Raw genomic sequence first — 15,756 nt, forward strand, 5'->3', positions numbered from 1 at the left:
CATTGGGGGAAGGAGTGAAATTATATTGTAAAGGGAAGTTTTTCTGATGGGGTATTGCAGCAGAGCCCTAATTTATATTCAAGGAAACATTTAGTATGTTTTGTGGCTCTTTTTAACCAAGAAGTTGTCTCTCGGTTAACACGGGCTTCTCGAGAAGGAAACACCCCCACTCCGCCGGCCCCTACCGTTTTTGTCGGGGGCGGGAGGTTGCGGTACGGGCCCGCAGACGGGCCTCTCTCCCGGGGGGAAGCTGCCGGCGAGGCGCTGCGGCTCCGTCGGCAACCGGAGCGGGCGGCCCCGCTCCCCCCACGAGGCCGCGGCACTGGCATGGGGCCCGGCCCGGGGCGGGACGCGCCTGCGCCGCGCTGCCGGAAGCGGCCGCCCGCGGCGGATGTTGACGCCGCGCGTCCCGCTGAGGAGAGGAGGGAGGGAAGGAGCGGGCGGCCCGCAGCCCCCGCCGCGGTAGGGCCCCGGGGAGGCGACGCGGGGGGGGACGAAGCCGGGAGCGGGCGGTGAGGGGGGATTAGGCCTTGGCGGGGGGCCGGTCGGCGCGGGGACGGCGCGTCGCTCGGCGGAGTGCGGCTGGTGCGTTGCTGGCCCGTGTTACGGTATGTCGCGACAGGTAACACCTATCGCGGGGGTCCTGGCGCGGCAGAGCCCATGGCTGGGCAGTCAGGGCGGCCTGAGGGGCACAGCCACCGGGAGCCGGGGATTGCAGTGACTTGTCAGAAGTGTTTTAGTACGGGGCCAAAACACTGCTGAAGGGGGAGAGAATTTGTGCAGCGTGCCTTAATTTGTTAAAAAAAATAATAATGCAGATCCCTGAGGAGAGCTCTGTAAAAATCTGGTTAACTTGGATTCGTTGAGATGTCGGTAAGGCTTATCTAATTTAAAGCATAATTAAAGCTCAAAAATAAACTACGGAGGGTGGTGTAGTGTCTCCATCATTGGAGCCATTCAGATTGAACACGCATCTGACAGGAGTGCGGTGTATGGTGTAGGTGTCGGGGATTCTGCGCAAGTGCAGGGCTTGGTGGTCTCAGCGAGGTCCTTCTCACCTCTCTGGCTTTGCCTGGTTGCCCAAAGCCATTGCTGGGACTGTCCGCCTTCTCCCGCCGTTGGATCTGTGTCTGTTTTGTGGAGGTTTTTTTTAGTGTGAGTAACATACCCGGCATTTAACAGCTGTGGGACAGTTTCCTGGAATTATAGAATGGTTTGGGCTGGAAGGGACCTTAAAGACCATCCAGTGCCACCCGCTGCCCTGGGCAGGGACACTTCCCACCAGCCCAGGTTGCTCCAAGCCCCGTCGAGCCTGGCCTTGAACACCTCTAGAGATGGGGCAGCCACAGCTTCTCTGGGCAACCTGGGCCAGGGGCTCACCACCCTCACAGCCAAGAATTTCTTCCTCAGATCTCATCTAAATCTCCCCTCTTTCAGTTTAAAACCATTCCCCCTCTTCCCATGGCTCCCCTCCCTGATCCAGAGTCCCTCCCCAGCTTTCCTGGAGCCCCTTTAGGGACTGGAAGGGGCTGGAAGGTCTCCGCGGAGCCTTCTCTTCTCCAGGCTGAACCCCCCCAGCTCTCTCAGCCTGTCCTCCCAGCAGAGGGGCTCCAGCCCTCCCAGCATCTCTGGGGCCTCCTCTGGCCCTGCTCCAACAGCTCCGTGTCCTGCTGTTGGTGCACCAGATCCAGAAGCAGCGGTTTGTGTGGGGAGACTTGTCTTAGGCAGCCCAAAGGGACTTTGCCTGAAAAGCTGCAGGAGTTTTTACTTCTGTGACAACCATATTGTAGGCAGAGCTTTCAAATTTATTCCATAGTGGGTTGGTTTTTCGGTCATCCATTAATGTATTTATAGATAAGTGTGATTTTATTACAAAAGATAGAGACCTTGGCTTAAATTGGCAACTGAAACCATTACAAATTGCACACAGCTGAGGAATCCCCATCTGAAACTTTCTTGACTGATGAGATAACTCTTCCACTGAAACATTGTCGTCAAAGAAACACCAGTGTGTGGTTTCTCTGGTTTTTTTTCCCCTCTGCTGGTTTTCAAAGCTTCGTGCTCTGCGTTGCTCTGTGCACATAGCACTGTACCGAAATGGCCGATGATAACGAAGACCTGCAGGCAGATGAAGAGCTCCCGGCTCCGGCTGAGGACAGCTTTGAGCAGCTGGAGAACGACAGCCCTGCCGAGCGCAGCGGGCACGTGGCAGTCACTGACGGACGCTGCATGTATGTCTGGGGAGGATATAAGGTACGCCGCGCTCCTTGTTAAGTAAGCCCTTCTGCCACCCATGGTGCTGGTAATTAGGTCCCATTAGTTTGTGAGCGACTCTGTAAAATTATCCCTCCCCTGGAAAAGAAAAGCTCCAGTTAACAAATTCGAATGTGACATTTCAGAGTTTGGAAATATTGAAATAAATCGTGAGCGTGGAACGCAGATCTTGGCAAACAGATAACTTTTGTGGGACACAGGGTGTATTTGCCTTTGTCAGCTCCTGTGTCTGTTGGAAGAGAAGGAAGCAGCATCTGATTGGAAACGCACAGCGTGTGAAATGGTGCTTTTATTTATGGTGCTATCAGCACAGCTATCTGTTGCGTGTTAATGATCACAGGTTGGTTATTTATCACACTGGGGTGTGTGTGCAGCGCAGGCAGAACCAGCTCATTTTACAGTTTTGACAGGAATGAAGACGAATTCTCAGTGAACTTGGTAAATAAGTTGGGAGTTCAAGACAAAGCTTTGACGTATTGTTCTGGTGGTGTCATGCAGGTGGTGGGGGAATTAGAAAGGACATTTTGGCTCATTTATGCACCCTAATTACCCTGCTTGGGCTATGAAAAGGAGGTTTAACTTCTGTTTTCCCCAGTTTCTGGCTCTGCTGGGAGCTTGTCTGGTCTCCAGCAAAAGCTAAAATAGGTTAATACCTGCTCTCCAAGGGCTGCTGAGCAGGGGAGAGGCTCTCCAAGGGCTGCTGCCTTCTGCTCCGCGATTCGATCTCTGACGGGGTGCAAACATTCACCAGAGTCTGTAGTTCAATATGTCAAGCATCCTTCTGATGTTGCTTTTTCTTTTCTGACCTGTTGTGCAGAATGCCCAAGTTCGGGGATTTTACGACTTCTATCTGCCCAGGGATGAAATATGGATCTACAACATGGAAACTGGAAGATGGTACAGTAAATAATTAACTTAATTGTTGGTTTAGGTGAAAAAAAGGATAAATTCTTAAACTGGTATAGAAAGCATGTTCGGGGGCTGTAAACAGAGAGAGAGTTCCCTGATCTCTGTATTCCCACTTATCAAACTGTTGTGTAAATGTATAAAACTATTTCCAGAATTTAGGGTTTTTTTTTCTGTGAAAACAGCAAATACATTTTCACCGGGTGAAGTAGAAAGGGCAGCCCGTACAGGGAGTATGTGATCAACGGTGTGAAGTGTTTTGGGATGCCTGGCATAGAATACAGCATCTAAAAATTCTCATTACAGCGGTACTGAGTTTTTTATTTGTTGTCTTTTTAAGAAGTTGTTTTTAAATGTTGATACAGCCAAAGAAGCTACTGTGTCATCTTAGACCATTGGGAGCCTGGAAGTTGTGTTAAAACCTGGATGCCTGAATTCCCAGTAGGGAATCTGGTGCTCTGGCTCTGTAGCTGGCTCAGGCCTTGTGCTGCAAAGCCAAATCCCCTCAACGCTCTGCAGAAATTGCAATTTCAGCAGTGCTTCCAGTTGTCATGGTGGTTAGGGAGAGCCTGGGCCACGGGCTGGAAGCTCATCTTTGTGATTATAATGTTTACAAACACTAAAAATCCAGTGGCAGAATAGAAACCTCCAGTTTAGACAGGTGCGTCCTCTTTGCCCGAGGATCATTCTGGGGATTTTGAACGTGAAAGGTGAACCAAACTCCTGAACTGGGCAGACGGGATTCCTCCCCGACAAAACATGTATTAATTAAATTGGCTTTTCCCCATCCCCCTCCGTTGTCCCAGGTTAGCGTTGTAAATTGTTAACCCTGCAAGGGTGTGAGGAACGCATTACTGAATGGTCCACGGTGACCTGTCGGAATTAAAGACATACTGGTAACGTTAATAAAATTCCTCTCCGGGTAAAATCATTATTGTTAATTTTTAGCAGCTAAAATATTTTACACTGTGCTTCTAGGAAGAAGAGTAAAACAGAGGGAGACGTTCCACCTTCCATGTCTGGAAGTTGTGCTGTGTGTGTAGACAGAGTGGTGTACCTCTTCGGAGGACACCATGCGCGCGGCAATACAAACAAGGTTAGTAATTTAAAGGTAAAACCCTTCTCACAAATAAGTTTCTTCTCGTTAGCTTTTGTTCCCGTTTTTTATAAACTTGAGGCGGCCTTTTCAGTTAATTAAAATCCATCCAAAGCAAGAAATGTATAATCTTAACAAATCACGGACACATTTTCTTCTGAATGACGGGACAGGTTGGATCTTGTTTCAGAGATTAAGCATTAGTGCCAGGGAACGCTGAACGTGCATCCAGTCACCGTGTCCTCCGTGGCTGCTGCAGCACCTATCTTCATCCGCTGGCTCTATCTCCGGTTCTTGGAAGCAGATAACCAGCGTTCTCATCCCGTCAGCAGCTTCCCCAGATGCAAACTAATTGGGGCCGCGTTCTTTTTGCGCTTGCCTGAGAGGTTTTTAACTAACAAAACACAGATCTTTTTTTCCGTGCAGGTGTTTAGCTGGCCGACTTTTCCCAGTTCGCTGTATTAATTTCTCTGCAGCGGGTCAGATAACGTGACGTTTTTAAAGCGGGTCAGCCTTCAGCTTGGCATCGTTTCACGTGGCGATTGTACTCTGGTATCTTTACACTGCTGAAGAAACACCGTGACCTGTTAACTTGTTTTGGTCGCAGTTGTTCTTGAGCAATTCACCCTATAAATTATTATTGCATTGGTGCTTTTGTGTTTGCTTCTTTTGAAAGACGGGAATTTCCCGAGGTTGCTGAAATAATACCAGGAGGTGATTTGTAACTGCTTTGTGGTTGTTTGAAATGTTATTCTTCTCTGAAGTCTCTGATAATATTTTCTGATGTTCTCGAAGCGTGGTTTTAAATTAAGTAATTTTTTTTGGCCTCAATCTTAATATAAAGGGAAAGTAGCTTGATGCAATGCTTCGAACGGTCTGAAGCAAACTACATTTGTAAAGTGTGACTTGCTTCCTTCCTGCTGTGGTATTTGTACCTTTCAGCTAGTTTATATATGTATATCTCTGTAATCCGTATATATTTCTATCTGTGTAAATATGTAACACACAGAGAAAGGATCATACTGTAAAAAACACTTTTTTTTTTTTTTTCTTAAACCAGATTTTTTTTTTTATTGTAAGGCAATTGCTACTTTGTACGCACCTTCATTGTATCCTGTTTCAGGTTTTGGATGGTAAAACTCAATGTCCATAGTCCTGTTAATTTTGTAAAAAAGCGTTTGGGGCTTGTGTCTGCAATAAGATAAGGATCTTTGGATCCATATTTTGTTCCAAACATTGTCAGCTCTGTGCAGCTGGGAAAAGAACTTTTAAAGTATTTATGTACCAATACACACTAATTAAAAGTTAATATTTTAACATTAGTCAGACTTAAGCTTTAAGCTAACTGTGTGGGTAAAAAAAAATCTTTTTATTTTCTACAGTTCTACATGTTAAATTCCAGATCCACGGACAAAGTGCTGCAGTGGGTCAGAGTAGAGTGTCAGGGGGTGCCCCCTTCATCAAAGGACAAACTTGGCGTTTGGGTTTACAAGAACAAGTAAGACTCCAGCAACCAAGTCAGCACAGTTGTCCTTGCGTGTGTGTTTGCTTTTAATCGCTCGTAGTCTTGCCATTGTTGTGTCTTTTTGTTTGAACAAGAGCCACAGGAGGACTTCTTGCCTGCAGCACCTACGTGCTTCGGGGAGATGCTGGATGTGTTCCCCAGCCAGCCTTTTAAAACCGCTCCCTCCTTCAACCATTGATAAGCCAAAAACCGCACTCCCAGTTTGGGCCTATGCAAGCTGCAAAGTAATTTCTGTGAGTCACAATCCAAAATGTAGGCTCGTGACAGGCCAGTCTTCCACCGTGTGTTCTCAGTACATTGCTTTAAGGGCACCGCATCGTGGTTGTTTGTATCAGCACCGTTCCTCTTGGCAGTTGCCTTGGGAATGATTCTTCACAGAACAATCCTGTGAAAGGTTCCTGGTGTCACGCAAAATGCAATCTTTTGGTCACGTCATGTGGGACAGTTTGCATTTCTTTGGTAGTTGAAGAGCAGGAAGACAATCTTAAAATTGCGTGTGGCTTTTTCAGTCATGCACGTGCTTAATTTGGTATGTTTCGTGCTGGTTGCAGAAAACAAGGAATGTGTTAGTTGAACTGCCATTGATGTTATCTGATTTCATGTGTTGGGATAGTGTCCCAGAGGTGCCATTAGGCTTTTTGGCACTGCAAACCTTGGAAAAGATGAGGAAGACAAGGAGAAGGTGTTGAAGCCAGATGAGCTGGTGTGCCAAACATTGCTGTTGCCTTGCTTCCTGCTCCCCCGTTCAGTTCGTGTAGTGCAAGTCCCTTAAGCTGTGTGACGAGATCGTTTCAGCCTTGTGGCACTGGAGGATAGACAAGGAAAGCCCCTGTTGTCAGTAGATAGTCTCCTGCTTCCACAAGCTTGCTGTATCCCAGCTGCTTGGGAGGTTGGGGGTGGAAGTGTCTTATCTCAGGGGAGGGCAGGGACTTTTGGCTCTGTTGTTGGAGCTCTGCCCAGGGCTGGTTTCTCAGAAGGTTCCTGGCTTCCAGAGAACAGGACTCCAAAATGCTCTGGTACAGGTGACAGCTCAGATGGCCAGGATTGTCCCCTTGCAGGAGAAGCTGGAAGGGCTGATCCCCGCAGAGCAGGGCTCTCTCCGCAGGCTGTGGGCCAGGCGTTGGCGTGGGCAGTGCTGCTGGGGTACGTGATGCTGAGGGGAGTATCAGTGCCACCTCCTCAGGGGCTGAGGAGGTCCCATGCGAATGTGAGCTAATGGTCAGGGGCCTCTGGTTCTTCTTTGGTCGCAACTGGCAAGGTTTACAGGTCCTTACTGTCTTGTCATGGCAGGGTTGGGGTTTACGCTGTGCCCTACGAAACCTTCCCTGGGCAGCACAGGCATCTCCTGCCCGTCAGCACAGCTGGTCTTGGCTGTATCTGCGGCCCTACTGAGGCCCAGGAAATCAGGGATGCCCTATGTCCCTGTGTTTGAGCTGCGTATGGTGGTTTTGGTGTATAATAATACTAGAGATGGCTGCTGCTTTGTCCGTTACATGGAGAGAAAGCTCACTGTTACGATATTTGCTGCAGAGACTCATGAAAGATAGGAAATCGCCCGTGGTGCTAGTTTTCAGGCTCTTGATGTGGAGAGAAAGCTTATTGCTATGACACTTTATGTGGTCAGTTTAGATCTAAATCTGTGTGAGGCTGGAGTTGTGGCTGGTTAGTTAGGTGGTGTACGTTGTTTTCTGTTACTTCATAATTAAATAAGGATTTCTGGCAAAACCGTGCCATTAGTTTCTAATATGTGCTTAAAAACCCAGACATAAAGGTAAATGACATTTTAGAAACCAAAAGGAACAGTAAAACCAGATGAGATAGTAACTGTTCTTCAGGCTTTGAAACAAAATGCAGCGAGTACAAAGGAAAATGTCCTTCTCCCCCTAAAAAAACCTAAAAACTGGGGAAAAACTTCCCAGGCGGCTTCATTGGTAGCAGGTCTGCTGCATGTAGGGTCCCTTGGGCCCCTCTTGCCCTGCCCTGCCCTGCCAAGCACACAGCCCCACGGCGGCTGTGCCCAGCTTGTAATGCTTTGCTTTTGCTTCTTACAAACATTTTGGGCTCAGGGAAAACAGGCAGAGGGATTGGAAAGGGTGGAGTTGGGAAACCTCAGGAATAAGCGCCTGTAGCTGCTGTGTGGGAGCCCTGGGTAGCAAAGGAGGCAGGAGGCCTGGCAGCCTCACGTGTTTGGAACCAGAGCAAAGCTGGGAAGCCTGAGGCCTGGGAAACAGCGACAGAGGGATTTCACGTGGGTGGTGGGGTCAATTAGGCAAGAAATGGGGCCCCACACCTGGAAAATTTGCGTTGTAGACATATTGGAAGTAATGAAGCCAAAGGAGCTTCCCTGGTTTTCCTGTCTTCTGTTTGAGCACAGCCTTTGCAGAACTTTAATTTGTAGCAACAGATGCGATAGCATTTCTAACAGATCTTGATGCGTGTTTTCTTTCAGGCTAATATTTTTTGGAGGCTATGGTTATTTTCCCGAAGGGAAGCAACGGGGAACTTTTGAATTTGATGAAACCTCTTTTTGGGTAAGTAAACCTGGAAGTAATTTCTATTTAAACTTTAGTATTTAATTAGTGCTTGTTAAAACTTGTTGCTTGTTTAATATTTTTAAAGAATTCAGGTCTTCCTAGAGGGTGGAATGACCATGTGCACGTTCTGGACACTGAAACTTTTACTTGGAGCCAGCCTATAACTACGGTAATTATGTGTTTTATGTCAGTTAATTAAGTTAGAGCTCTTAAGGAATATGTGCACTGTGTGCCATATCTCCTGTAGCATCCTATGAAAATCAGCGTGACTCTGCTAGGCCCAGGTTCACTGCTTTAATTGGTGTCGAGTTCGAGGCGGGTGCTGATGAAACGGCCTCCCTGCATAGCTGTGTGGGGACAGCGGTGGCCTGTCCCAGCAGCGGTGGCTTTGGGCCCCAGATATTTGGAGGGCTGGGACAACTTGCAGTGTGAAGCTGTCTGAGCCTGTTTGTGTCTCATATGGGGCCCTGTCTCTAGTCTGTATCTCCCTGGCATTATTTTAGAAGATGCAGTTAACCGTTTGCGAGCAAGGAGCATGGAAATTCACCCAAAATACATTTTCCTGCTTTCCTGCTCCATCCTTGCTTACACGTCACCAGTCTTTAACTGCTGTTTAGTTGTCAGGTGCTCTGTAGTCCTGCCTTTTTCAGGGTATAAATCAGTCCCTAAATGCCAGGAGTTAGAAAAGAGCTCTCTGAAACACCTCGTGCTCGCTAGCAGGAGGACATCAGAAATGCCCATCAGGGTCGTGGGACTGAGACTCCCCAAATGGACCTGTGGAGTGGTGGGGGTCATGTCTTCTTGTCTCAGTGGTGCTCGCCCAGTGTGTTGTCTCCACGGGGTGAATCCCAGGCCGCTGGCTCTCGCTGTGGCTGGAGGGAAGCACCGTGTCTGCAACTCTGCTGGTTCCTGCTCTTCTGGCTTCCTCCTGGGACATGCTGGGTCTGTCTGGTCCCGCCAGGGACCAGAAGCTCAGGACGCTGTGACCAGGGCTCTCCTCCCTCTTGGAGCTGTCCTCATTCCCTCTACCCTGCTCTCTTGCCACCAAAGTGTGACTGTTAATTTCTCTCCTGTATCCGGACTGTGTGAGGTCTCGTTAGTGCGTGTGTTTGCAGTCTTACCTACAACATGCTTGTAGGGGAAGGACTGTTGGTAGAACAAGCCTTGGAAACATCCCCTCAAAATAATTACCTGATGCCTCTTCAGTAGCATTCTTGAGGCCACTTAAACTGAATTTAAACCATTCATTTGCCTAAGTCCTCTCTGCTCTCCAAAAATGGGAAACTTGCCTTTTATTTTGCTGTCTTTTTCTCTTAATCTCTTTTTTTTTTTTCCCCGTTGACTTGCTTGCTTTCATGCTTCAGTGGCGTTGTGCTCACGGGGAGCTCAGGGAAATGCAATGTAGGGTTTCCTGTCATTCTCGCTGTAGCGTGGCAGTTTGGTACGTTTCGCTTGGGTGCTGAATTGCGCTCAAAACAAAACGCTCAGTAATAGCAAATGTACACCATTTGAAGTGTCACAGAAGTATTCAGGAACAGGGAAATGGAGGGATACTGCCACAGAATTGGAGGAAATAAATTTGAGATAAGTAATTCCTTAGTCAGATTACCAAAGAATTGCTTTGTCTTGCTACATACAGATCCCAAATATTTCAGAAGCAACTCAAGAAAAATACTGTTTAATGATTTCTTATGTCACCATCTCATTTATAGTCTGAGGTCTTCTGTGACTGTCTGAACCCTCTTCTAAAAGCAAAATTTATACCTTGGTATTTAAAGAGGGGAAAAAAATATATCCCATTTTTAATGAGTTTTCTGATCTCCCATCCATCAAAAAAAGGAAGTTTCTGCACACAGAATGACTTACTGGATGTTTTTTCACTCTCTGTTCCTTGTTGGCCTTAAATCTGACTGTAGTTCAACCTTTCGTCTCCTCGGGTGCCTGGTTTGTGGCAGTTGCTTTGCCTTGAGTGCCGTGTCGGGGTGAGCTCTCCCGGGAGGAGCCCGGTCCCTGCTGTTGCCTCCCGGGGTCCCTGGCGTGGCCGCAGCCGCGTGTGCGTGATGGGCATCTTCAGCCCAGCTCCACTTCACCTGCTGCAGGTTTCTGGCAAAGCAGCATTGTCTTGTTAATGTAACAAATAAACTTACCACCTTATTTCACGTTTTCTTTTTCCCAGGGTAAAACTCCGTCACCGCGAGCAGCTCACGCCTGTGCTACGGTTGGGAACAGAGGCTACGTGTTTGGTGGCAGATACAGAGTAAGCCCCAGCCCACTTTAACGAGGTGTTACCAAAACCTAAACGAAACCATTTCAACCATGGTCTGCTTTATTGTAGGAGTCCAGAATGAATGATCTTTACTATCTGAATCTGGATACGTGGGAGTGGAATGAAATGTAAGTACCAAAACTCGAGTTCTTTTGTTTGTAAAGCAATATGAAGATTTATTCACTTCTAATAATTCTAGCGAAAATTGGTAAACTCCAGCAAGTACGTACGCTCAAGTAGAACTGATCCTTCTGAGCAGTTGCTGACTCTTGCCATCTGGCTTTTTAAAATATTGGTAGGAGTAAAATTCTTTTGCTGTGTCTAAAGAAATTAAACTTGCTGTTGGCTCATAAGCTATGCGCAGTGTGAATCTGCGTGCTTCAAATATCTGAAAAATAATCCGAGCGGAAAAGAGCAGCAGTGTTTTATTGTTGCGCACGTGTAATTTGCGGTGCTTTTATTGAAATACAGAATCACGCAAGGCATGTGCCCAGTTGGCCGATCGTGGCATTCTTTAACACCAATTTCCTCTGATCACCTCTTTCTCTTCGGAGGATTCACCACCGACAAGCAGCCATTAAGTAAGTCATTCCAAAAGGATTTCGTGTAGTCTTTGTGTTCTTAAAACAGCTGTGCACAGAAGCTTGAATTACTGCCTCGTCACCTCAAATTCTTTCTAAATTCCTTCCATGCACTTGTGATCCAGCTCCTCATGGTCAACGGCTCATTTCACAGAGCAGGAGTCACTGAGTGTGTTGAGACACTATTATTTATATAAATTAATCTGCTCTAAAAACGTTTCTAATGCAAATTGCAATTAGTAAGAGCTTTGCAATTCTCCATCTTTCCCTTCTGACTTCACTCCCATAAACTATTATGAAATGCCTGTTTTCAAATAGGCAGCCCAAAGTTTTGTAGAGTATTCCCTAAAAAAATTGATTTTTTGAAGAACAAAAACGGACTTGGTGAACCGGAGTAGCTGGGTATTGCAGCAAACGTGAAAAAACTAAGAGAATACTGTTTGTATTTGGGGTTTTGCTTGTTTTCAGGTGATGCTTGGATTTATTGTATCAGCAAGAACGAGTGGATACAGTTTGAGCACAACTATTCGGAAAAACCAAGGTAGGGCAGACGCTTTCCTGGGAACTTACCAAAAAGAGTGAGGAAGCTTTTCATGTTGGCACTCACAGAGGAGACACGCGCTCCTCTTCACAGCACTCGTTTTTCTTAACAATACAGAACTAATGCTTGCTCCTGCCCCAGAAACACAGGTGTACGGAATGTACGCACAAAATGGGAGATGAATACAAACCGCGGTGGGACCGGGCTGGAGGCAGCGTGTAGCTCAGGGGTGGTGAAACAGGAGGAAAGGCAGGGGTTTGGGGTTTGCTCTGAGCTGCGAGTGCCAGCGCCAGCGCTAACTGGAACCTGTGCGTTCTTGCTCTGCCGGCAAACTGGACGCAGGCAGGTGTCACCGTTTGGCACGTCCTCGCGGGTGGCTAATCCTGTGCACACCCAGCATAGTTTTGTCTTCCTGCCGAGTAAATTGGAGATGATGACCTGCAATTTAAAAGCATCAAAACTGCTTTGATGCATGTATATGGCATTGAAAACACTCACGTCATGTGAGTTACCGTGATCCATCTTGTCTGGGGAAGTGTTCTGGGCCGAGGGTAAATGAGTTAAAGCAGCGATGCTTCATGGCCTGCCCTTTGGTGGGGGTGAGCAGGAGTCTGTATCCTGGGGCAGTAACAGGCTGCGTTGCTGCCCCCCACCCACTTTTCCCCCCCTTTGGAGCAGCAGGACAGTGCCATGTTGTTGCTGAACGCACGCGTGACATCCGTTGTTTCCCCAAGTCTTAGGAGAGCAATACCAAATCCAACTGACAGTGTTCCTTCAAGTCTTTTGACTCAAGTGGGACATGAAAATAAAGTTTGCGGGTTTCACAGATGCCTGCACTCACAGGCAGCGTGCGCTCAGCCCCGCTCGAACTGGGACACCATACACAGCCCATGGGTTTGGTGACCCGTTTTCCTTCTCTGGACACAAACTCCTGTTGAATTAGTCACGTCTACAGCATACTGGTGGAAGGGCAAACTTCCACGTGTTAACTTTAAATACAAATCCTAAACGTATATTATTGGGCGGGGTGGTTTTTTGCTTTAACGCAGTGCTGACTTCTGTTTCTAGGCTGTGGCATACTGCTTGTGCAAGCGAAGAGGGAGAGGTGATCGTCTTTGGGGGCTGTGCCAACAACTTACTTGCCCATTCTAAAGCTGTAAGTTTATTTCAAGCTTTCCCTTCCTGCACAGCCCGGCCCTTCCTGCAGGGGCCGTGGTGTCTCATCACTCTGACGGGTGTGAAACGCTTGTGTGATCTCGTGAGGGCCGGCAAAGGTGCATAAACAAAGCTTGGAGGGGAAATACCTTGCTGCTTTTCTGGAAACCAGGCCATTATTCATTATTTAAACAAACAAACTTTCCCTCACACACGTGTTTCACTTGAAGCCTGTTTGTATCTCCCAACTATTTCTTTAGCTTTGCCCTGTGCCTTCTCATCAGTGTTTTTTGGGGAGCCTCTCCCAGAGTAATTTCTTCACTGCACTGCCTGCAGGGCGTCCCGGTGAGAACAGGCTGAGCTGAGAGGGGCTCTTCAGCTGGGATGGGGGTAAAAACACCAGTTGGCTGGAAAGGGAGACCGGGAACAAGCACCTTCTAGTGTAAGAACCAGTGGGCGTCAGCTGGAGCGAGTATTGGCAAACAAGAGTGGTGTAACGCTGCTTCATGCACGGGCAGCTCGGCTCGAGCAGATAATACGTTCACGTGCATTCAAGGAGCAGGCATAACCATTTAAAAATACATAAGAAACATTGATTGCTGTTAAATACCTCCAGGGATGGTGACTCCACCCCTTCCCTAGGCAGCCTGTTCCAATGTTTGACAACCCTTTTAGTGATCTTTTTTCCTAATATCCATCCTAAACCTCCCCTGGCGCAACTCGAGGCCATTCCCCAGTGGCTGTCTGAACAGTAGTTCCCTGAGTGCCCGTAACTTCCCCTGTTGTAGGATTGCGTGAGCGATTCTGCATTCGGCTTGTCTGCTGCCTTTGTGATGAAGTTCATTTTACTCCCCTCCAGAGCTGTGCCGATGGCCTTCCTTTCCAGGGGCTGTTTGGGTGACCGTGGCTAGTTTGGCTTCTGCTGTAATAATGTGAATCCATGTAACCAAACTGCTTTTCTCTCTCTCTCCCTCCCCACCAGGCTCACAGCAACGAAATACTTGTGTTTTCTCTACAACCAAGGTCTCTCGTAAGGTAAGAAAGCAAGACTTTGCCATTAAATTCTCATGGCTCCATCTAAGGTAGTACAGGGTTACCGCCAGATCTGTTTCTTATGTTCCTAAAACACTTGAAACCATCTCTTCCCCTAAAGACTGTTGAAAGAACAGCAGCCAATTTTGAGAGGACAGAGTGAGATTCCTTTCAGAAATGCATTTGGCACTGACAATGAGAACAAGCCCTCACTGAAGAGCTGTAAAGAATGAGCTTACCTTGCAAGCCCTTGTTCATCCTCGTGCTAATTCTGGCCGTTTCCCTCTCCCCAAGGCTGTGCCTGGAAGCCGTCATTTGCTTTAAGGAGATGTTGGCCAGTTCCTGGAATTGTCTCCCCAAGCACTTGCTGCACAGCGTCAATCAGCGCTTCGGAAGCAACAACACCTCGGGCTCCTGAGCCCTGCCCTCTGCAGCCATCTCCCACCGAGCCGTGCGTGGATGAGCAGTTCCAAGATGTAATAATCTTACCAAGTGTGGCAAACATCCGACTTGTATAGGTTAAATATCTGTATCGTCGTAGGTAGTTGCTTCTTGCCTTTAAGTTGCATGTGAATGGCCTAGAGAGAACCTATTTTTGTGTAAAGATGTTTGCAATAAATGTATTTAATGCAAGTGGAGATGTATCCTCTGCTTAAGCTAAAACTAGGTCTGGGGTTTGTCCACCTTGAGGTAGGCGTGCGGGCCGGCTCCAAGCGGGCAGATGGCGGGGGGACGCGTGGAAATCCTTGTGGAGGCCCCAGGCAAGAACCTGAGGACTCCAGTGGCTGTACAGGAAAACAGAGGCACACCGTGACTGTTGAAGAGGAGAGTGCTTTAGCCTAGGCTGAAGACTGCTGCGAGGGGTGAGCAGTCCTGGGTTAGTCTACAGCGTTAGGAAACCGCTTAATGTTTTGCCACAAATGCTTAAGGGCAGAGAAACGGGATTTGGAAAAAAACTGTACTTTGTCAGAGTTGATAAAACTGTCGTAAAATTCGTCAGCCGTTAAAGCACCACTGCTCTCTGCTTGGTTGTAGTTTTGTTTTTTTGGAACTCTTCTATGTTGTGTAACTTCAATTGTGAACCTTAGGTAGCAGATATTCTGCCCTGAGAAGTGTAAGTGAAAGTGCTTGAGCCTGTTACCAGCCCTGTCGGTAACCTGCGGAGCTACAGCTGGAGCAGCCCGAAGGACTTCGGCGTGGTGGAGGTACAGCAGAGGGGCGGTGGGATGGGGCAGTGCCTGCCTTCGCTGACTCGGCTCCATCCGTCAGCAGCCCCAGCAGGTGACATCGGGGACAAGGAACAAGCTGTGCTGCTTGGGGTGGGGGGGAAAGGGGTGAAATCATGTTTAAGCTGTCCTCAAAAAAAAATAAAATTAAAAACTTTGACTTCTAGAAGAAAATAATTCCTGTATTGTAATTCCTGCGTGAGCTTTAGCTACAGGTTTAGTAAGTGCTCGGGGCGGCGCAGACGGTCAGAGCGGAACTGTGGTTTCACACGGAACGGTTCGGGTTGGAAGGGACCTTAGAGATCATCTAGTTCCAAGCCCCTGCCCTGGGCAGGGACACCTCCCACTAGACAAGGTGCTGATACAGCACACGGGGGCTTATTCTGACCCTCCAGCACCTTCCTTGCCTGTTCCTCGCCTCCGCAGGGCTAATAATTCCACGGCACAGTGTGGCCGCGCTGGTGGGAGCAGGCGCTCTGGAGTGCTGGGACTGCACCTTCCAGCTCCTGGCAGCCCATGGCACAGTTTGGGAAAGATCAAATTCTACTTTTTCTCAAATGAAGCGTTTTCCACTGAAACTCCCCTACCAGAAACTCCAGTCCCCTTCAGAGGAAAGCGGC

The 15,756-nt window shown here is 47.9% G+C and overlaps 1 protein-coding gene across 4 annotated transcripts; it reads left to right on the forward strand.

The window, feature by feature from the left end:
• The first annotated feature begins 331 nt into the window (after window positions 1-331).
• KLHDC2 (kelch domain containing 2) lies at window positions 332-15,254 on the forward strand. Of its 4 annotated transcripts, none has more exons than XM_063333780.1 (14): window positions 332-462; window positions 2,055-2,253; window positions 3,092-3,171; window positions 4,159-4,276; window positions 5,659-5,774; window positions 8,251-8,332; window positions 8,421-8,504; window positions 10,512-10,592; window positions 10,671-10,729; window positions 11,073-11,182; window positions 11,651-11,723; window positions 12,792-12,879; window positions 13,861-13,913; window positions 14,205-15,254. In XM_063333780.1, exons 2-14 carry the CDS (start codon window positions 2,098-2,100, stop codon window positions 14,326-14,328), a joined length of 1,224 nt encoding a protein of 407 aa, XP_063189850.1. In that variant the 5' UTR covers window positions 332-462; window positions 2,055-2,097; the 3' UTR covers window positions 14,329-15,254. The 4 variants fall into 4 exon arrangements, with proteins under 4 accessions (XP_063189850.1, XP_063189849.1, XP_063189851.1 ...); XM_063333779.1 differs by having other exon boundaries at window positions 354-462; window positions 2,086-2,253; XM_063333781.1 differs by lacking the exon at window positions 332-462 and adding an exon at window positions 472-608.
• Window positions 15,255-15,756: the final 502 nt, after the last annotated feature.

This window comes from Chroicocephalus ridibundus, chromosome 4 (assembly GCF_963924245.1).
Source record: "Chroicocephalus ridibundus chromosome 4, bChrRid1.1, whole genome shotgun sequence".
In the NCBI taxonomy this organism is placed as follows: Eukaryota; Metazoa; Chordata; class Aves; order Charadriiformes; family Laridae; genus Chroicocephalus; species Chroicocephalus ridibundus.

What these genes read in the sequence shown, in the direction of transcription:
- KLHDC2 (XM_063333780.1), top strand. Translation starts at nt 2,098, where the DNA reads ATGGCCGATGATAACGAAGACCTGCAGGCAGATGAAGAGCTCCCGGCT. An exon ending in ATGTCTGGGGAGGATATAAG is followed by an intron (nt 2,254 to 3,091) that starts GTACGCCGCGCT and finishes CCTGTTGTGCAG; the next exon opens with AATGCCCAAGTTCGGGGATT. An exon ending in TGTTTGGTGGCAGATACAGA is followed by an intron (nt 10,593 to 10,670) that starts GTAAGCCCCAGC and finishes GCTTTATTGTAG; the next exon opens with GAGTCCAGAATGAATGATCT.